We start from the raw sequence: 21432 nt of genomic DNA on the forward strand, positions 1-21432 counted from the left end.
ACACTAGCGCAACGGGGTTTGAGTAAGGGTAGCCTTGCATCGTCACATCTGGTTGTATTTTATGCAGTGACTGATGTTCTTTGCTGTTTTATGTACACAGCAAAAGTACTCCAATCATTGCAACAATGTCAAGTTCGTCAGTCGTTCTGATCTCCAGAAATGGGTGTCACGTCCGGGAAAAAAGAAAGCAACAAGTGCAGTGTCAGACGATCCTCCTGTCCATCAATAACACATGGAATTCATAGACTGCATGACGCTCGCAAGAGCATTATTCATGCCAAACAATCGTGTGTTTGACCTGTTCTCAGTCATTGAGATGCACGATCGAGGACTCATGGGGAATTAATGTCTTGTGGACGGGGTAGTTACAGTCCCTGCATACATCATAGATATTGACGGTTAAATGACCACAGCAGCCACGCCGACTCTGCCTCTCGCTAGGCGGGAATCCCTGCATCCTATACTCTGCAGCAGAACGTGGGAAAAGAAGTCGTTTGCAAGCCACCAGACCAGCCAGCCGACCATGCCAAAGAGTCCCCGTGCGTTTTTCCATGCAAGTATGCGGCACATCCGCCGGACGAGCATCCGGGGCAACTTTGTGCAACAATTACCAGCTACGGCAGCGTGCATATCGGAGAAATTGGCTCGCTGCAATGAGAGCACTGATTGTGGAGATCGTCTATTCCTTTGCCCTCCTCGTCAACGACAACAAAGACGATCTTTGCACATTTCTTGTGTCTTGACCTTGAACCTGAACCTCGGGGCCTCTCTGATCGACTTTGATTTGTTCACGAGGTTGCCATTGAGGGAAAAAAAAAAAAAAAAAGGGACTTGAGCTTTATGTCGTAGCAAAGGTACACCGGTGCTAGAGCCTCGTCTGGTCTCCTTCGCGAACATACTAGACACCTTCAGAAAGGTTCCATGCTCGGCTCAACTCGATAAACTAAATTGCGGCCCGTAGCTATGTACATAGTAGCTATTTCAAAGAAGTGGTGTGTGACATACGCCAAACTCGAAGCCAGGGATCCGCTCTTACATCCCCGGAGGTTCGCTTCGAAACTCTATTGTCCTTGCTTTCCTCTTCTTGCGCATTGCGATACGTAGTCTTTTTTGACCCCAGCATCGATTCCTCTGCAGAAATATTTTCCTGGTTTTTCTCTTGCTGCCAGCAATGTGTGCTTACCACCCTTCATGGCGCGAGAGCCGTTGCCCCTGGAGTTTCTTCGCATGTATGTCCTCCCCGACGGTACAGATCCCCTCGTTAGAGTTACACCAAGAGGAACTTGACATGACCCGACTTGCATCTGGCCTTTCAAAACCCCAAAGCATTGTCTGACAGGATCTAGCGTATATTCATACGGGACCTGCCAAATCGTTTCTGTTGGTCACTGGTATATTATTCCCTCTAGATCCTGTCGAGTTCCCATGCCAATATCCACAACCTTAAACTTGAACTTGGCCCCATTGATGTGTTGATCACTTCTGCTTCGAGGTACTACTATAGGGCGCTCTGCCCACATCCTGATCTTCCGATACCTGCTCTATCTACTTGTGTCCGTCTTTACTAGCCCCAAGGCAACGGTTATTATGAGCAGTACGGTGCCTGACCGTGGCATTGAAACTCTTGGAGTTATCTGGAGCTTGACAGGAGCGTCGGGAATTGTACTTGGTCTTCGTATCTATTGCAAGTTCTCCAGGCATCGAGGCCTATGGTGGGATGACTATATGTTGATCTTGGCTTGGGTACGAGCACTTTACACTTCATCATATGTTTCTTGGGTTATTCCATCTACTGACAGAAGAACTGATAAAGCTGTGCCTTGTTGCGCCGACCGCCGTCACGACCCGGGAAATCAACCTTGGCTTTGGCCGACATGTGGGCGACATTGCACCAGAGAACCTCGGAGAGCTGGGCTTCCTTGGACAACTCACTGCCTTCTTCTCGATTCTAGGCGCCCTCTGGAGCAAGACTTCATTCGCCATCACCATGCTACGGATCACCAACGGATGGGCAAAATATGCGGTCTGGTCATTCATGATTTCGTCAAACGTCTTCATGCTGATATCGGCTGTGTTTACATGGACGTGGTGCACACCTGTACAGAAGATTTGGCTGATGGACCTAATGCCGGGAACCTGCTGGGATCATGCTGTCGTTGTTCGATACAATACATTTTCAGGCGCGTGGTCGGGCGTGATGGACATATTTTTGGCTTTGCTGCCTTGGACGATCATTCCCAAACTCCAGATGCGAACGAGGGAGAAGCTTGGTGTTGCTATCGCCATGAGTATGGGTGTATTGTGAGTGCTCGAAACCTCTACCGATGTGACCAACCCACCTTTCTAATTCATCTGTCTTTGATTAGTGCCGGCATCACGGGCTTCGTCAAATGTGTCAAGATTCAGGCTTTGGCCAGTGGGGATTTTACTTGCAAGTCACTATATACATATACATGGACTGTGGCCTACAACAAATACTAACCTCTACCCAGGGGACGGCGTTGACCTCGTCGAATGGGGTGCTGCCGAGACTGCCGTCACCGTGATTGCTACCTCGATACCCATCTTACGCGCTTTGTTCAGCGAGCTCCGCTCCACGGCGCGCTCCAACAGCAAAGGCACGGGCAAAGATGCCATGCCTGGTAGTCAGAGTCGTCTGTCGCGCATGTCCAAGACCCCGGCCACCGTGGTGAGCTCGCGGCCGCGACCAATGTCTCAGCAGGAGCTCAATGAGGAGGACTCGGATAGCGATAGAAGCATCTGGCCCGGCGGCAAGCCTTACATTATGAAGACGGACGAGATCACGCTGACCTATGACGACCGGCGCCGGTATGAGGAGCGCGGATACGAGATGGGCCATATTGGGAGGGGCACTCAGTCGTCAAACTGTTAGACTCGGGTAGGATTCGGAGAGGTTAAAAAGTTATGCACAAGCATTGTGATTTCATAGTCTTTGTGGTTGTAGTAGAGACTTGCCTAGAGATACCAATGTCTATATACAACATCTAGAAACATACTTCAAGACAGGGCATTGCCAAGGTACCCAGGGCATGATGGTCTGACCATAATACAGAAATGGTCCCATTGTTATCCGGGTACCTTTTTATAGTGACTGGGATCACGGGCTTTGGATTGTTATAATAAATGAGCAAAAGTCTTCGTACTGGCCTAGCTTACATGGTGAATTTGCGGCGTTTCGCTACGGCCTTTTCCTTTTCCTTCTAATTGTCTTCCTTATAAAGTATTGAAGAGGAGAAAAGGAAACCCGGTCATGTACGGAGACTTTTGCTTGTCTGGTTAAGCACTGTAACGCCATTTTGGCACCGAAGACCGAGGTGGCCCCGCGTATAGTGTGACAGGTAACCTTAGCCAGACCAAGACGAACTATAATGTCACTGATAAAGGTTGCTATTGTCAGTCAACAGAATGGTGCACCTGTTCCGAGAGTGGAGAGATGGTAGAAAGGATCAATCGCCCTGTGACCAAGTTCTATGGTCATCAGGTTCGATAGGTATAACCAGGCTGATATAGAATCCAATCAGCACTATAGAACTAAACGGCTCCATTTTCTGACACCGGGTACCTGATCCGACCCAGGGCACCCCCATGTCCATTTGAAGCACTAACCTAGCAGTGAGCAGCCACCTGCCACTAAATGTCCGTACCATGTACATAGTACTCAAAAAGCGCACCCGATGAGCCGGAACATTGGTCGCAGGTCGGCCAGAACCACCCGAATGAGCTTAACCTCCGCCAACCACCACTCTAAGCGACACAAAGGGATAACAGAGATGATGTGACTGCCCCTCTCTTTTGGTATCTTCATATAGGACGAAAGGTGATGAGAGAAGAAGCGACGGGAGAGGCTTGTTCGCCGGTCTTCCTGGATATTCCCGCCCCAGAAGCAATTAATATCACTAGGGCTACAGTGAAAACCCGCATTTGGCTCTTGACCCTGGATCATGATACGATGTTGACGACGCTTCTGAGACATCAGTAGAGATGGAGCATCATTTGCACACGGCCGATGCCTGGCGCTGACCACTGTCTTGAGCAAATATAGACTAAGCGGCCGGGTACCAGTTTCTATTGCGACGATACGCCTGTCCATTGACAGAACACCCCTTTCTTTCTTAGACTTGCACGCAATCCGACTCGCTTATGGGCTATCTGAGAAGGGCCCTTACTTGTGAGATCATCTAGCGAGAAGACTGTACCCAAAGATAAGACGGTGTTCGTGTGTAATGATCCGCTTAGATGTCTTCAAATCATAAAACGCATAATCAAGCGATTTGGTGTTGTTTTTCAAGAAATGTCACCTTGGAGTACCTACATAAGGCGCGTGTCGAGATTAAGTACGCATGACTGATACGCGGCTTGCCCTCCCTTGCGATAAATAGAATAATTGCATATGGTCTTGTTTTGAGGTGATGAGACTCGAAATAGAACAAATACTCCGACCAAGCAGCCTGCAAGATGTGTTTCTAATTGATCATACGCCAATTGTCTATACAATCACATTATACACACAAAATACTGTGCTCATCGCCCAAAGTTCCCCAATGGAACTGTCGTATCGCCCGTGAGTGTGTATCAAAACTTCGACAAGGGGCTTTGTCATCTACTGATGACGCTGATATCATGACAATTCGCTTGATGACCAACAACTTGCGACGTGCCAATGGGTATTGGGGCACTCTTCCAACCATTGAAAACAATTCTCTTGGCCAACTTCCCTTGGCATGCGAATCATGACAAACTTCTATCACAGCCATCAACTTCATATTCCCAAAATAGTGCATCACTTGAAATATATCATTGATTAGTGATGCAGCACATGCTTAAAACGTACCACGATGCATTGGAAACTGCCATATTCGTCCAACAACAACGTCTTTCGTTTATGCGCGATATGTATGTCAGATAAATCAATCAGTCAAATGACCTGAAATAGAGGGGTTCGCACCTGCAGTGCACCGGGTGGCTCAATTGATCCTCCATATCGTGCAGCCTGATTGGCTGTCATCCAACTCCCGTGAACATCTCTGCATGAGCCAAGCTTTCCTATACTCATATCTGAAGGATTACCGATGATATGATTTCAGCCGCCTAGATGAGGGGCAACGTCAAGTTTGCGAATTTCAATGAGATATCGCCAAAGAACCTTCCAACGGTTATGTTGAATCACTTTGAAGACTGTGCTGAAGCTGAATTCCTCATGCACGAGCCCATGTATTGAACATCTATATAAACACATAACTGAGCAGCAGTTTCAATGACACAGATCTACAATAAAATAACTAGACTTATATCGGTACTGCTTCACAATCTCTCCACTGCCGAAACGTCATCACAATAGACCGACGAAATGGCCAAAAGAATACCCCCGCAATCACCCTTCAAGGTGCCCAAACGTGATGACATTTTTCCAATGATGGATGTACGTAATCATTATCTCAACTTCAAGTGCAATTTCTGATTTGGAGACAGGCTCTGATTGCCGAGTACGATAACATCATAGACACCATCGTCCGCACGAATACCGCCGAGAGCGCGACATTTGAGACCGTCCTGCGCCCATGGCTACATGTAGACAATGAAACACAGGCTCCGCTAGGCATGATTGCAAACTTGCAGTACTGCAGTCCAAGTCTCGAGACGCAAGACACAGTCCGAGATGCTCTCAAGCGGTATAATCAGGCCGTGGCAAATTGGAGCAGACGAGAGGATTATTTTGTGCTGTTACAAGCAGCGCTGGAGAGAGAGCAAGACGATCCACATCTGGGTCAAGAGGCCAGGTTTATACTCGAACAGAAAGTCAAGGACTACAAGCAATGCGGCTACGGGATCCTGAGCCAGAGTGGTATAGAGGACTACCTAAAAGGTCGACTGGAGGTCGTGGATCTTTGCAGCGAGTACAAACGAAACGTGGCCCAGGAGTCCAGCGGCATATGGTTTTCCGAGAAGGAGCTGGACGGTGTGCCCTCCGACGAGCTGGCGAAATGGAAGACCGACGACAGCACGCCAGATCAGCACAAGAAGTTCGTGCCGTTTGCCAACGGGGGCGCCCAGACGGTACTCAGGTACGCCCATGAACCGGAGGTCCGTCGCAAAATGTACATTGAAAACGACAAGAAACTCTTGCACAATGAGCCGATACTCCTGGACATTATGCGCAGACGCCGTTCCCAAGCCAACAAGCTGAAGCTGCCAAACCATGCGGCATATCGCGCTCCCAATCGTGCAGTCAGGTCAGCTGAGTGGATTAACAGGTTCTTGGACGACCTCAAGCCTCAGCTAATTCCAATTGTCGAAAAGGAAGTAGCTGAAATACAGGCCGTTCGCCTCGATGATCGCATACGACGCGGCCTGTTACAGGATGGAGACGAAAAGTCATTTCCTAGCTGGGAACAGTCATACTATCATACAATGATGCAAAAGACCTTGCAAGTTGACGAAGTCTTAATATCCGAGTTCTTCCCTTTGGAACACGTCATGGACGCCATGCTCGGACTGTTCACGTCCTTTCTCGGCCTACGCTTTGATCGGGTCTCCGATAGCGAGCTCAACCCCAATGTCAAGTGGCACGAAAGCGTCGAGATCTTTGCCGTGTGGGACGGGCCGGCCCAGGACGAAGCCGCGGGGTTCATTGGCTACCTCTACATGGACCTACTGTACCGTGAGCACAAGTACCGCGGCAACCAAAACGTCAACCTCGAGTGCGGGTATACGAAGGCCGATGGGACTCGAAAGTACCCCTCGACCATCCTGTCGTGTGCCCTGCCGACGCCGGCTCCGGGTACCTGCAAGCTGCTCAAACACCGCGAGGTCGCCACTATTTTCCATGAACTCGGGCATGCCATCCACGACCTTCTCTCCAAGACGGAGTTTGTCATGTTTCACGGGTCCAACAGATTACCGGTGGATGCTGGCGAGATGCCAAGCAGTAAGTTATTTTCTCCTTTCCTATCCAACATGGGTTCTCTATACAACACAATAATGTGCTTACTTGTGCCTTAGTGTTCTTGGAGAACTTTGTCTGGCTCGAAGATGTTCTGGCCAAGCTCAGCCGCCATTACACCACGCTTGATGCGAAGTACCTCGAGCAATGGCGCAAGGACAACCCAGGAAAACCCGACCCTCCCAGATCGATCCCAGCAGAGTTTGTGCAGGCGCTCTCTCGGAGCCGCTATTTGAATGAGGCACAGTTCTATTGTCATCAGCTGTGAGTGATTTTCTTAGCCCGAGTGGCGTGTCTCAAAGCCATGGCGCAAGCTCCACGTGAACTGGACCGAAACATCCCGGCTGGGCGGGGGAAGAAAAAAAGCAACTCGTTGCCCAGCACTATTTACATTGACATGTTGCTTGGCATGTTAAAGGTTGAATAAGGCTGATTCAGAGTTTTATAGGACGGTATCCTTGTTCGACATGAAATTACACAGCATGGCTTCGCCCGAGGAGGCCGAATTGCTTGACGCGAGGAAGCTGTGGTACGGCTACCGAGAAGAACTCGAGGCAAAGAGCTTCGAGGACGTCAAAGGGGGCGGATCCGACTATACAACCTTTGCGCACCTCGTTTCTGGGTATGATGTCGGCTACTATGGATATTTGGTGTGAGTAGAGCCAACCGATGGCTGTTTCCTTTCCTTCCTTTTTTTCTTCTCCCTCTTTATTTGCAATTTCCTGAAACCAGTCAACTGACGCGACGTCAGCTGCGAGGCCTTTGCGCAAGATATCTGGCATTCCCAGTTTGCAAAGAATCCGTGGGATCGCGACACGTGGAATCGCTACCGTCGGAAATTCTTGGAGTACGGCGGTGCCCATCCAGATAAGCTCAAGATGTTGGAAGACTTTCTAGGTCGAAAGCCAAATGTTGGTGCTTTAGTTGAATCATTGGTGCAAGGCGCTCCAAACTAAGCCTCTTATCGATGATCTCAAAGGAGACGATCCAAAAGCGTATGATTCATGGTCCAATAGGTTTCCTACTCAGAATTGCAGAACTAAGATGTTGGACATAATATGATTAGAAACTACGAATAACTATGCTTTCTATAAATTGTAAATGCAATCATGTGCTAATCGAAAACTATGCCGTCATTATGAAAAATCAATCACAATATGCAAAACGATTAGCTGCAAAGACCGTAAGCGGACTGGCATCCGGTGCCACAGTACTCGGAGGTGGTACCACTGTATAAGGGTCAGCTTCCTATTTCGAATAATTCTTGTTCATAGCTCAATACTTACCACCATCCCCACTGCGAGCAGCACTGTGAGTTCTGGCAGACATATCCACTGTTCGAAGCTCCGCAAGTATCGTCCGGGCTGGGACCGCCGGTGGCCGGGGGTGTGGTATCGCCTCCGCCGCTGCCGGTGCCGGTCTTGTACCAGTTGGCAGCGGCATCGCCCAAGCACGTTCCAACGGTGACGGCTGTGATTAGGGAAATTAGTATCCCATTAAAGAAAACAAGTAGACGGTATTTTGACTCACAAGTGAGACCCTTGGCCTTGATATCGTTGATGGCTTCCTGGACCAGCACATGCACGGTCTGTGCGTGAACATCGTGCATCAGGCTGATGGTGCCGCCAGCGGCGAGTCCGTTTTCAAAGTTGGTCGCTGCAACACCAATGGTGTCATCGTCATGCTCATAGTCAAGAGTATCAATGTTGGCACTGAGTGGTATGTTAGTCTGGACAGTCTCAACGAAGGTCATGAGTGTAATAGGATATGTAAGCTGATCAATGAGCCAGGAGCACATACTTGATGACGTGGTATCCGAGACTGCCGAGGGTTGAGAGGGCAAGATCGTTTGTGCTAAAGTAAGGAGGACGCATGTAGGTTGGAGCCTTGCCAAGGATGGTATACAAAGCATCCTCAAGCTGTGTCATTTGCGAAGTGATGCCGGCGGCATCGAGGGTTGCCAGATCAGCATGTGCCCATGTGTGTGAGCCGACTTGGTGTCCCTCCGCGTCCATCCTCACAACCTGAGCAGTATAATCACTACAAGACGTTGTCATTAGAAGAAGGTACCTATGCAAGAACATGAGTAGGACCTACTAGATAGAACCCCAGTTCTGTCCGTTGAGGAAGAATGTAGCCTTGACACCATTGCTAGAAAGCAGGTCTAGCAGCTCAGCCGTGTAGGCGAATGGACCGTCGTCAAAGGTCAAGGCAAAGGTCCCGGGTACAGTACAGGCCGTGATGATGGTACCGACGGGAATGGAAGACTGCCGCTCTTGGACGACTTGACTCACGGGCGAGGCGGCAGCGCCAGCCAGGAACGCGGCGAATAGGGGAGCAAGCATGGCGGGAATGGCGTTAAACTTAAAAAAGAAGAGTAGATATATGAGATTATTCGAGTATATACTACTGGCTGCCTGTGCTCTCTGGCTGTTGCGTAGGCCAATTATTGAGGCGTGTGTCTGCAACTCAAAAAAAGAGAAAAATAAAACAGTCATCCAGAAAGAGATGTCACGACATATTTATAACAGCAGTCCAAGATATCGAGTGCAGTTGCGGAAATGAGCTTGGGTAACAAACCATCAATGCCCAGCCTCTTAGGCTGGAGCTGATCGTCTCTGTGGGCTTGCCGAGCGCCACATACAACATAGTACGTGCAAGGTTGTGTGCATCATACCTGGTGTTGTAGCTAACATGGTCGATCTTCTGTAGGTTAGAGCATGACATGTTCTGTAGGCAGGGTGCTTGGTGCAGTGGCCTGACTGTAATGTACATTAGCCAGGCAGAGCCGGACACGAGGAACCCCCCGTAGAAAAGACCCTTGGATCATGAGTGAGCAGCCAGCCAGCGGGGGTTGGTCATCTTGTCTGGAAGGCTTGTGTCTGCTTGTCTTGCAGCGCATCACGGCACAACAGACGCATGGCATTTAGGGGAGAATAAACGGCCCTGTTGACTTGTGCTCAGAAGCCATGTAGCCAAGCAGGGCGCCGTTGCCTCAACAGGCAATACCAGCGCGCGTGCGCCAAGGGAAGCCATATGTCGTGTTAGGTGAGCGAGTCTTGGCTTTCTTGGCGGGCTCTGTGTTGCTCGGCCGGGGTGTTGCGAGATGCAGGCAGAGAGAGCTCTTGCTTGCAAGGCAATGACGGGATCCCCTTCTCTCTTGTCATGGCGACAACAGTGGTTGGATGCTCTCAGCTTTGATGACCACGCAGTAGATGGCTTGCAGTCGGTGGCGCTCTTCATGAACTGGCATTGGCCCAAAGCTCTCAAGGATGCATCATATTTTGGGGCTCTCATAGGTGGTTGTCTCATCAAACTCAATCTGCTGTGTCTCGTGGATTTTCCCCCGCATAGTCTTGAACTCTCATCTTAATTTATTCTGTTATTATGCATCCCCCGTTGTTGACCGGAGCAACGACTTGACTGCAACCTCTTTCTTTTTATTTTAGAATTCTTCCAGCCTCGCGATATGGAAAGCCAATTGACCCAATAGTTTTCATCATTGAATCAATTCTTCTTTTTCTTCCTTGATTAAAAATGTCAGACTTGAAATCGGCCACACGTTTATCACCTTTTCTTTTACCCCGCAACCATGACCACATTTTATTTACATGGGTCTCGCTGCACTTAAGCTTATCTGCGGCACACACGGCGCCGAAAGAAAGCTCGAAGAAGAAAAAAAAAGCAAAGGCCCATCTGATATCCACCATCCAAGACTTTCCATCCCTGCAATGCCCAAGGCTGCATACCATCCCATGTAAGGGCGGCTCAGGTAAACGGAGACGAATGAGATGAGCTCGCGGACAAGACAGTAGCTTCGGGAACTTCACTCCCACCAGCTTCCGACAGATGCGAGCCCGAGCGCTTTCGTCGCGATCGGTATAGTCATGTCATACTACATGGTTAAATCCTCCATTCCACCCCCATATCAGCGATGCGAGCCCGGCTGCGGGGGAGGGCGGTAAGCGTTGGTCTTGCCGCTGTATGGACAAGTCACAGAACTGGATGTAAGCCTACCGTCAGCCACTGTGCGGCTGAGGCATCGTGATCAGTCGATCATGCCTTGAAATCCTGGTTAGAAACACACGTTACTCTTTCTTTCTTGCATCAATATTGACTAGCAGAAAGCAAAAGCTCGTAAAAATCGTGACACCAAACCCGCTGCCCAGAAGTACCCGACAGCTAGCCAGGTATGTAGGTTGAGAGCGAACGGTGAGGTTTGGAATAGATTCGGTTTACTGATCTCAATAGGAGATAGAAGGATCCATTTGGCTCAGTGGGGCAAGCGGGCCTTACAATACGTCACTTATAGGCTATAGGTTGAACACGAGGCTCGCCAAGTTTATACTATACCCCAAATGCGATCCGGAAATATGAGCCAAGAGACCAAGCAAACTGCTGCTGCAGGGCCTACCACTAACTAGTCTCCCGGCGTTAGCGATGCCCGGCTTCGGTGTCCGAGCGGCCATCGCAGCAAGGCGCGAGTCTGCTGCCTTTGATGCGCGATGCATTTTTTCTACTTCTTTGTTCATAGGACTTCAACTTTCAAGTTTGAGTCAACGTCCGTGTACTCCTTCTTTCTTGGCCGTCATGTGTTTCTCTGGCGAATTATACAATCAAGCTAAAACTCCACGCCTCGTAAGCGCATACGCGAGATAACAACCTTGCTTGGGACGTCATTCACCAGCTCGAAATCACGTGAATATCTGACCAACAACAAGATGGCTTACGTATGATTATACCTTGAATATCATCTACCTGAAGATGTGGCACAAGGTGAAGATGATCACGGAAATTTTAGATGCACACTCAACATTTCACGTCAGTCAGGCTTAGCCCGCTCTCATGCGCTGCTCTAACAGCATAGGCTATGCACGAGAACGACGTACAAGCAAGAACTCATGCCTCTTTAAATGTGATTGTCAGAAATTAGAGGCTTGAATGACGGTGTTCGGTCGAGAGTTTCTTTGCCCGCTATCAATCCGGTGTTCTGAGCTCAGCCACATCCAGGCCACCATTGAACCGTCTTCTCAATGCCATAATCGCTACGACAGTAGCCTATGGACGCTCAAATGAGATTGAACATTGAGAAAGGCGCGTGCTCGAAGGTACCAATGCCTTCAGTCTTGCCGGTCACATGGAGAAAATTGTGCTGTGACTTTCATGCGAAATGATGCTTCTCTCAACGTCAGGACAGATCCATGCCAATGGAGAAAACTAAAACTTGCTATGGCTGGATGGTTGGTGTCATGCCCTCGAATGGTTTGAGTGCAAGAGACATGATGAATCACAGGGATAAGAAAGCCTGCCGCTACCTGGTAGTAGTAGTCAATGCCAATATGGCGACGAAGGCATGCGACAATTCCCTTCATACCCCCAGTTTGTGAACCTGATGCCATCGAGTTTTCTACTCTATTGAAATACGAGGCTAAAAGACGTTGATCTTCCACACAAACAGTATCAATACACAGCTCAACCATGTGCCCATTTGAGACGAGGATGCAGATGATTTCGCAACAAAGCTGGTCACATCCAACGCAGTCGAGTGTGATTCTGCGGAGCTACCAACTGTTGGTGACTTGCCGCTAGTGGTAGACACTTCCGAGCTCTGCTCGCTGATCTGTGAAATCGCCTGTGTTGATGTCGGCTGAGGTGTGATGAAAGCACCAGGTGATTGTGTAGCATCTGTTGTAGCCTTGTCCGTGTCTAGGCTTGAAGTCGGCACCTCGACACCCATGATGGAGGCATACTGCGCAGCTACTTCGTTCGGGAAGACTGGTAAATCTGTTTCTTCCCAGAGCACCGCCAACTGGTCATGTTCAATGTTGAGATTTGATAGCGTCGTGAAGACGTCGGCGGTGGATATATTAGGGTCAAGTAGAAATCCCATGGGAGTCGTCACGCTCGATGTGCACAGATACTGTGTGTCCAGCTGCGAGAAGCCACTGTGTCTCGGATTAGCAGTTGTGTCGTCCGACATTTTGTCTCTCCTGGCACGGACCTCTCGCAACAAGCACCTGTCCAGATCGTCCTCGCCCCATCAATATTAGAGCTTGATGCGGCTATTGTCATGCCGGACGGGCATACGCCGGGACTGAAAGTCGGGTAGGTATTGGTGTACTGAGGCGGATTGCAGGTGCTGAAGGACGGGTCAATCCAACCGCTGCTAGGTGTATTTGTGCTCGGAGCACCACCCAGCGGCGTCGGAGTGCCGATGAAGACGGCATACCGACCAGAACAGAACGGAGGCGGGGTGAAGACGGCTGTCAGAGCGGCAAAAGTTGATGATGCCATCGACATAACTGGGAGTATTGTGTACCAATTTTTTATTTTTTTATTTTTATTTGTAGGTAAGGATGATGCATGCTGTAGCGTAGAGATTGACTAGACGCGACGGAAGCCACGAGCTATATGTGCGACTCCCTTACGAAAGAGGGCAGGATCTTAGCCCTTGTTTCACAGAGTATCGCGGATACTTGGTTACCCAGTAATTACGCCATTTTTGAATCAAACTTGGCCCGGGTACTACGACAAGGCCATATTCGATATGGCATTTCTGATTGCGCATACCGACTCAAGAAATGCCATCACAGCTTGCCGTTGTTCCGGATGCGCGTGTATTCATAGTGCCACCCTTCAGTTCGCATGTCCTCCCGCACCTTGTAGTTGGACTCGCCAATCTTAAGAATGTTCATGTCCAGGTCTACCAGTTTCATTCCTTCTGCCCTTCCCATGCGGGTGATGGCGCCCACGTGTGGTGCGGCAACCTGGCTCAGCCCTGCGTAGTTGGTCTTTTCGCCCTTCTCTGCCGGACCGCCTGCGTTCACAAATACTACGGCGCAGGTATTCTCAAATGCCCTTGTCACGACCGTACTGTTGAGAAAGAGGCCCTCTCCTTCTGGATTTAGCTCGTAGGCCTCATCGCTCACATCCTTCATTGTCCAAAAGGAGGGCACCACAATGAGATCAGCGCCGTCTGAAATGAGCTCCCGGAAGCCCTCGGGAAACGCAAGATCCCAGCACACCAGCATGCCAACACGACCCAGAGGCGTGTCGAAGGCGGTATGCGGCTCGTGGGCTGAGGAGACGAGATGGTGGCGCTCAGGGTGCCATAGGTTCTTCTTTTGATACCGCCCAGCAATGCTTCCGTCTGAAGAAATGAAGTAGGCGACATTCAAGAGTGACTCATCTCCGCCTTCCGTAACAGCCTCCACAATGGTGCCGGGTACGATGCAAATCCTCTGCTCCTTGGCCAATTCCTGATACTTGGACAGGTACGCCATCGCTTCGATGCACGACTGCTTGAAGTTTGGGTCATCTGGCACCCACGAGGTGAGATGGTACTCTGGAAGCACTGCTAGCTGTGCTCCCTGAGACGCGGCATCTTTGATAAAGGATGCGGCCTTGGCGAAGTTCTCTGCCGGCGCGACGGCCTATTTCATGTGTCCATCAGCCCATATTGTTCGACAATGAAATCAATACCAAGTTTGTTTCTCCAGAAGTAGGTCAACATATCATCTTCTATTTACATTGTGCATGGTGTCTAGGATGACGTAGCGATATTTGTCTTTGTGAGGGGCAGGCACGCAGATTACGGAGCGCTCAGCGGATGTTGCCGCTTGACAAGACTGACCTTGGGGTTTAGCTGTACGAGAGCGACCTTGACAACTGGCGCCATGGTGAGGGTCTATTTTCAGGATGTAGAAGATCTTGCAAATATTGATGGAATGATTGTTGATTCAGTCAACTGTTCGGCTGGCGATACAGATGGAGTCGGTCTTCACGAGGCATCACCATTGTGTACTGTACGCATCTTAATTAGGTATCCTACCTATAGCGGGGTGTCTTCTCCCCGCAAATGGTGTGGATAGGCGAAACTCTACTATGCTGAACCTCATTTGGGTAGGTACAAGCGGGCAACTCCAGAGACGTTCTTCCATTTGCGCCGTACTGGCAAACATGGTAGCCTGCAAGAGTTAGTTGCTTGCGATCATTTGTACTGCAACCAACAATAGCGTTGCGAAGGCTGTGTAAAGCAAAACATCACATGTGCCCTGGTGTTCAAGTTTAATCCTCTTTTGAAAATGTCGTGTCTCATACCATACTAAGGCCAACCTTTTCGGTAGCATATTTGCATGAATATGGCATTGACGCGACCACGTACTGAAGCACTATTCTGGAGACTGATTCCATGATTCATTGTTTGGGGTTGGGGTGCATCGTCAATCATCACCCATATGGCATCTTGGGACGGCCGTGAATGGACGCAATCGACTCTGCTCACATGTAAAGGCTGGAGGTGTCCGGCAACCTGAGACCGGATTTCGCATCTTGGCCAACGAAGCTGCCCATAAACCGGAGACTGAATCGATTATATGTAGTTTATCGGCAACCAAAATTTTCGATAAAGAGTCTGCGTTGTTGACTCGAGACGAGGTACAGTAGCGCCGGTAAGATGCCTATGCGCGACACGTATCGCGCATCCGTCCGCCTGGGCAAATTTGAAAACGACACCTTCGAAGATGATTCAATGCGATATGTAGCAGATTTCATTGTCGATTGCCATTGAATCCTCATTATAAATCAACCATTGGGTATGTTGTAGCCATTAATGATGCGGCTCTGCTTATTCATCACGATTCCGTCTAACCCAGGAGATAATTCGGGAACGGAACAGAGGGATCCATCATCATTCCCGGGGGTTTGGCACTAAACTCGCCTCTTAGCGAATGATTGAATCTGAGATCGAGGCCCCTGCAAAAGTCCCCTAGCTTTCTTTGAATTGGTTGAAATTTCAGTGGTGAGCCTCAGAGGCGATTCAGCGCTAGAGAGAAAAGGGCTAAGCGTGCTATTGCGTGATCGCACTCTACGACAGCCGCATGTAAAATCCCATAGCAAAACTTCAACATTTTACCCATCCCGACAACCGCGATGGCGGCCGGTAAAGATGGCGCAATACCGGGCTCAGACATCATGGAGCCGGTCATCGGTGGGTCAGGTAAGGTCGATTTTGTATAGTTTTTTTGCCTTTCCTGGCGGTGTCGCTGTCGTTGTTCGAGTGAACTTGTACCAGACCTCGAGATATCTCGACCCTCCTGTTCCTCTGATTTCCCAGCAGAGAATCTGTCAAGTGTCTGGCTCCTTCCTGGTGCCGTCTGATACTCGTTGACAAGTCCCTGGGATCACTGTTGAATTCCTTTGGTCTCTTCCATTCTTTCTATTGTATCGTTCTGCTCAGTATTTCGCTTGCGATTTTCAGGATTCTGGACCAATCCTCAATTGGTATATTCGCACAATGCAGTTGAGACAGCAGGAGAGCGCCGGTGGCGCCGATGTCACCATGACTGATTCTCAGACCGAACGACCCGAATTCACCAAGCAGTCCTCGAGTCTGCCATTTGGTCAGCTCGTTGCCTTGGACTCGATCTCCGGACCGACTTATGTGACCGGCCAGCTTCTCGTCCAGCAGGTCGCCTACAAGCTCTCCGACAAGATCTTCTCCTACTCCCCCGAGACCTTCGACCTCGATGTCGCCGTGAAGGATTGGGCCGAAGACGAGGAGAAGAATATTCATGGCTATGCCACCAGTGTTCTGCCCCTCCAGACTCGTGTCGGAGCCGGCGCATTCGCCCTGGGTTACATTTTCTCGAAGGACTTTGACTTGAGCAAGAGACACATTCCTCAGACTCTTCTGGCGCCATCCCTCAGTTTGCGCCACTTGCGCTCCTCTCTCGATCAGCTGGCGCTTCTTTACGGAGTGTCCAGCCCCTTTGTCGCGCACATCGCTGCAGCTGATTACTCTGCCGATGCCGGTCTTGTGACAGAGTACGGCAGTGCTCTGCAGGTCGCCGAGGACCTGGGACTCGGCCTTGTCTCGAGCACCTCTGCCCACGAGGCCCAGCACATTTCTCTGTTCGCAACATTGATGGCCAAGATTCTCCCAACCCTTCATATCTACGATGGTGTCCGTACAGCTCGCGAGACTCTTCGCGTAGTCGATGCCCTCAGCGAGAAGGGAATTGCCGATGTGTACAACAAGGTTTCCCAGGCTGCCGACAGCGTCAACAAGCGTCTCGATGATGCAGGCAAGGTCACTGAGCTTCTCAAGGCTTTCAACGGCGAGCTCGGTACCGACTACGAGCTCTTCGAATACACGGGCGACAAGGCTGCTGAAACCGTCTTCGTTGTCTTTGGCAGCGTCGAGTCTCAGCTTGCCAAGCAAGTTGTTGACGTCCTGGCTTCCAAGGGTATCATGGTTGGCGCCGTCACCGTTCGTGTTTACCGACCATTTGTCGAGGAGGCTTTCTTGAGCGTTCTGCCCGAGACTGTCAGGAATATCGCCGTGCTTGGACAAGTCAGCAATGCTGCTGCTGTTTCGGATGCCTCTGTCCAATCGGCTCTCTACGCAGATGTTCTGACTGCCGTCTCCTTCGCTGACAAATGGGCCACCGCTCCCACTGTCACTGATGTCAAGTACCCTGCCACCGAGGTCTTCACTCCTAGCAGCTTTGCTTCCGTCTTCTCCAAGTTTATCACCAAGAATACTTCAGAGGTTAAGCTGTCTCTGCCCCAGCTTGAAGGAGCCGGACAGTTTGTCTTCCTTGATGTTGACAACTCTGCTTCTGCCCACGCACCCATCATCATTGGTGGCCTTCTTTCTCGTGACTCTACTAGCAATGTCTACGCTACTGAGTCGTACGACAACTTGGTTCAGGGAGGTGTCGTGCGCGTCGATCTGCGCGCGTCCAAGAAGTCCATTGACGCCCCCTACTCGATTGATGAGGCTGATGTTGTCTTTATCAACGAGGAGAAGCTGCTGAAGGATGTCGCGTCTTCTCAGACTGTCAAGTCGGATGGTAAGCTCATCATCAGACTGCCAAACTTCAAGGCAGAGGATGTCGAAAAGCGTATCCCCGCCACTGTTCGCAAGGACATCAAGGAGCGCAACATTGAGCTTCTTGTCCTCGACCCGACTCTGGCAACTGAGGACGAGAAGGTTGGCCGTCTTTTGGTCGAGCTTGCTTTCCTCAAGGCTGCAAGCAGCGATGTCAAGACCGACACTCTGCAGAAACTTGTTGCTCTGGAGGGCAACCCTCCTTCTCTGGATGAATCACTCGAGGCTCTTGAGAAGTCCCTGAGCAAATTCGAGGTCCCAGAGACATGGGCGGAAATTGCCGAGGAATCGACCAAGGCTGCCGCTCCCAAGACTACCAGCTTCACCGCATTCGAGAAGGAGGAAGCCGAGTCTGAGGCTGCAATCAGCGACTGGAAGTCGGCTGCCAAGGGTCTCCTCTTCAAGGAGGCTTACGGTACTCAGATTGAGCTGCGACCCGAGCAGACTGTCGTCACTCACACCATTCGTGTCAAGGAGAACCGCAGACTTACACCTGCCACTTACGACCGTAACATCTTCCACATTGAGTTTGACTTGGGCGACTCTGGTCTTACGTACAAGATTGGTGAGGCTCTCGGTATCCATGCCGACAACGACCCTGAGCTAGTTCAGCAGTTCATTGAGTCATATGGCATTGATGGCGATCAGCTCGTTCAAATTCCTGCTCGGGAGCCCGGCTCTGTGGAGACGCGCACCACTTTCCAGGCTCTCCAGCAGAACATTGACATCTTTGGAAAGCCACCCAAGCGCTTCTACGAAAGCCTCGCCGAGTTCGCCACCGACGAGGTTGAGAAGAAGAAGCTCCTTGTGCTGGGTGCCCAGGAAGGTGCTGACGAGTTCAAGCAACGCAGTGACGTTGACACCATCACCTATGCTGATATCCTCGAGGAGTTTACTTCTGCTCACCTTTCCTTCACCGACATTGTTCGCTTGGTCGGTCCGCTCAAGCGCCGTGAGTACTCGATTGCATCGGCTCAGGCGGTCACCCCCAACGCGGTCGCTCTCATGATTGTCGTGGTCGACTGGGTTGACCCAAGAGGTCGTCAACGATACGGTCAGGCTACCCGCTACCTGAGCCGACTCCCTGTCGGCACCGCAGTCACTGCATCCGTCAAGCCCTCCGTTATGAAGCTCCCCACTCGTGACGATGCACCCCTTATCATGGCTGGTCTTGGTACAGGTCTTGCACCTTTCCGTGCCTTCATCCAGTACCGCGCCATGCAAAAGGCACAAGGCAAGAAGATTGGCGACATTCTTCTGTACCTTGGTTCTCGTCACCAGCGTGAGGAGTACCTGTATGGTGAGGAATGGGAGGCATACCTCGACTCTGGTGTCATCACTCTGCTGGGTGCTGCCTTCTCTCGTGACCAGCCTCAGAAGATCTACATCCAGGACCGTATGCGCCAGAGCATCGCCCAGATTGTCAAGGCATACATTGTCGAGGAGGGTTCATTCTACCTCTGTGGTCCTACCTGGCCTGTGCCAGACGTCACCGAGGTCTTGGAGGAGGCCATCGCGACGGAAGCGAAGATGTCCGGCAAGAAGGTTGATGCAAAGAAGGAGATTGAGAGACTCAAGGAGGAGGGACGATACGTGTTGGAAGTCTACTAGATTTGGCCTATTCTTAAATCACAGCTGAGCGAGATTGCGTTCGATAGACTAAAAATTATCTGAATTTTTTTGACATTTCACGACGCAATGCAATTTGATGAACCATGAGAAAATACTGGACGTTGTAGTATGGTTATACGCCCAGAAATAGAAATAACAATGGTTACTTGTACATTTCAACTGTCTTCTTGCAGTACTTGGCGGCACGAGTGGAAATGGTTCAAGTGCATTCTTATCAGTGCCCGGTCGGTAGACAGGCCCGCGAGTGGGGATCTTGAGACGGCTCCGCGCGCGCATGCCGTCGGGACCATCTATCGGCTTCGGGGGAGTGCCTATCCAGATTCGATACATATTCCTCTGCATGACATTACCAACTCGGCATTGATCATGTAGGTGCAATACTTGCAAGGAGTAAAGTTTTCTATTGATATATCTGTGATTTGTGTAACCCTGGACAATCCAAATCCCATGGCCAATCCCACTAATCCCACGCCACCGTTATTGGCCGAGCGCTTCGCCAGCCACGCTCTGGAGACACGGTTTGAAGACCTCACGCCCGACGCCGTCGCGCAGGCCAAGGTTTTCATCCTCGACACGCTCGGCGTCGGCATTGCCGGGTCCTCGGCGTTTGGCGCCGACAAGGTGATCCCCGACGAGGCCGGAGGCGCAACCACGACGCTCTGGGGGAGGAGACAGCGCGTCTCGGCCGGCGTGGCGGCGCTCGTCAATGGGTACCAGGTGCACTGCCAAGAGTACGACTGCGTGCATGAAGGCGCGGTGCTGCATCCGCTGGCCACGACGCTGCCGGCTGTGGTGGCGTACGCCGAGAAGAAACTTGGCGGCATTACCGGCAAGGAGTTGATCACGGCCATGGCGGTGGGCGTCAACATCTCGGCGGGCCTGGGCATTGCGTCCCGATCAGCAATGACGTTCTTCCGGCCTGCGACGGCCGGGGGTTTCGGCGCCACGGCCGCCGTGGGACGACTCATGGGTCTGTCGCACGAGGCGCTCGTGCAAGCCATGGGTCTGCAGTACGCGCAAACCAGTGGCACGCTGCAGCCTCACGTCGAGGGAAGTACGTCGCTACCGCTACAGGTTGGCCTGAATAGCCGTGCGGCCATGCAATCGTGCGAGTGGGCGGCCAGCGGGCTCCCCGGACCTCGCGACGTCTTTGAGGGACCCTACGGCTACCTGCGTCTCTTTGAGAGCCCGGAGAAGTGGGATCTGACCGAAACATACAAGTGTCTGGCGGGCGGGCGCTGGCTCATTAGCGAGCTGAGCCACAAGCCGTACCCTGCCGGCCGAGCCACTCATGGCGGCGTGGAAGGTCTGCAAGTTCTCGCGAAAAAGGACGACGGCTCAACCGTGAAGCCAGACGAGATTGACAGTGTGACCATTACCGGCCCTCCAGTGACCGCGAGACTGTGTGCGAGACCGGATATCCCGGATCCGTCTCCCAACTACGCTCGACTCTGCATGTCTTATATCGCAGCAAAAGTCCTCATCAACGGCATGATAGACCTTGCACATTACCGAGGTGATGAGCTCCAGGATGAGAATACACACCATCTCGCAAAACGGGTCAGCATGGTGTCAGACAATCAAGGTGGTCCAAATGACCTATTGCCCGTCAGTGTCGAGATGCGCTTAACGAATGGTGAAGTAAAGAGCTGGACGTGCGATCAAATGCTCGCTAGCCCTGCGCGCAGGCTGACGAGAGAGCAGCACCTGGCCAAATTTCGACGCTGCTGGGAGTTCTCGGCCGAACCGCTCTCGGACACGGCTCGGGATGAGCTGATTGAGATGATTGATCATTTGGAAGACTTTTCGGACGTGAAACTCATGACAAGGCTGCTCAGTCCGGGTGCAGCAGACGCTCTGTAGAGACTAGAGAGGAGCATATCAAGTGTGCTAAGCCCGCGTCTCATGTTTATAAAACCTTTCCACACAAGGATGAGTGTTCTAG

General features: G+C 51.0%; 7 protein-coding genes across 7 annotated transcripts; 4 read left to right on the top strand and 3 right to left on the bottom strand.

The window, feature by feature from the left end:
• Window positions 1–1587: 1587 nt before the first annotated feature.
• Window positions 1588–2893, top strand: PFICI_09807 (uncharacterized protein; the record flags this gene model as incomplete). The annotated part of the gene is made up of 4 exons (XM_007838388.1): window positions 1588–1743; window positions 1814–2301; window positions 2367–2416; window positions 2493–2893. The coding sequence occupies 4 exons, from the start codon at window positions 1588–1590 to the stop codon at window positions 2891–2893; spliced, it is 1095 nt and encodes a 364-aa protein (XP_007836579.1).
• A 2475-nt stretch (window positions 2894–5368) lies between these two features.
• On the top strand, window positions 5369–7917 carry PFICI_09808 (uncharacterized protein; the record flags this gene model as incomplete). Its single annotated transcript, XM_007838389.1, has 5 exons — window positions 5369–5440; window positions 5491–6946; window positions 7021–7225; window positions 7410–7613; window positions 7713–7917. The coding sequence occupies 5 exons, from the start codon at window positions 5369–5371 to the stop codon at window positions 7915–7917; spliced, it is 2142 nt and encodes a 713-aa protein (XP_007836580.1).
• A 212-nt stretch (window positions 7918–8129) lies between these two features.
• Window positions 8130–9306, bottom strand: PFICI_09809 (uncharacterized protein; the record flags this gene model as incomplete). The annotated part of the gene is made up of 5 exons (XM_007838390.1): window positions 8130–8190; window positions 8248–8431; window positions 8492–8673; window positions 8762–9001; window positions 9059–9306. The coding sequence occupies 5 exons, from the start codon at window positions 9304–9306 to the stop codon at window positions 8130–8132; spliced, it is 915 nt and encodes a 304-aa protein (XP_007836581.1).
• Window positions 9307–12389: 3083 nt separating this feature from the next.
• PFICI_09810 (uncharacterized protein) lies at window positions 12390–13261 on the bottom strand (the record flags this gene model as incomplete). Its single annotated transcript, XM_007838391.1, has 2 exons — window positions 12390–12906; window positions 12963–13261. The coding sequence occupies 2 exons, from the start codon at window positions 13259–13261 to the stop codon at window positions 12390–12392; spliced, it is 816 nt and encodes a 271-aa protein (XP_007836582.1).
• Window positions 13262–13548: 287 nt separating this feature from the next.
• On the bottom strand, window positions 13549–14639 carry PFICI_09811 (uncharacterized protein; the record flags this gene model as incomplete). The annotated part of the gene is made up of 2 exons (XM_007838392.1): window positions 13549–14394; window positions 14595–14639. The coding sequence occupies 2 exons, from the start codon at window positions 14637–14639 to the stop codon at window positions 13549–13551; spliced, it is 891 nt and encodes a 296-aa protein (XP_007836583.1).
• A 1617-nt stretch (window positions 14640–16256) lies between these two features.
• On the top strand, window positions 16257–19466 carry PFICI_09812 (uncharacterized protein; the record flags this gene model as incomplete). The annotated part of the gene is made up of 1 exon (XM_007838393.1): window positions 16257–19466. One exon carries the CDS (start codon window positions 16257–16259, stop codon window positions 19464–19466), a length of 3210 nt encoding a protein of 1069 aa, XP_007836584.1.
• Window positions 19467–19934: 468 nt separating this feature from the next.
• Window positions 19935–21350, top strand: PFICI_09813 (uncharacterized protein; the record flags this gene model as incomplete). Its single annotated transcript, XM_007838394.1, has 1 exon — window positions 19935–21350. One exon carries the CDS (start codon window positions 19935–19937, stop codon window positions 21348–21350), a length of 1416 nt encoding a protein of 471 aa, XP_007836585.1.
• Window positions 21351–21432: the final 82 nt, after the last annotated feature.

This window comes from Pestalotiopsis fici (genome assembly GCF_000516985.1).
Source record: "Pestalotiopsis fici W106-1 unplaced genomic scaffold PFICI_Scf_7, whole genome shotgun sequence".
Classification (NCBI taxonomy): domain Eukaryota; kingdom Fungi; phylum Ascomycota; class Sordariomycetes; order Amphisphaeriales; family Sporocadaceae; genus Pestalotiopsis; species Pestalotiopsis fici.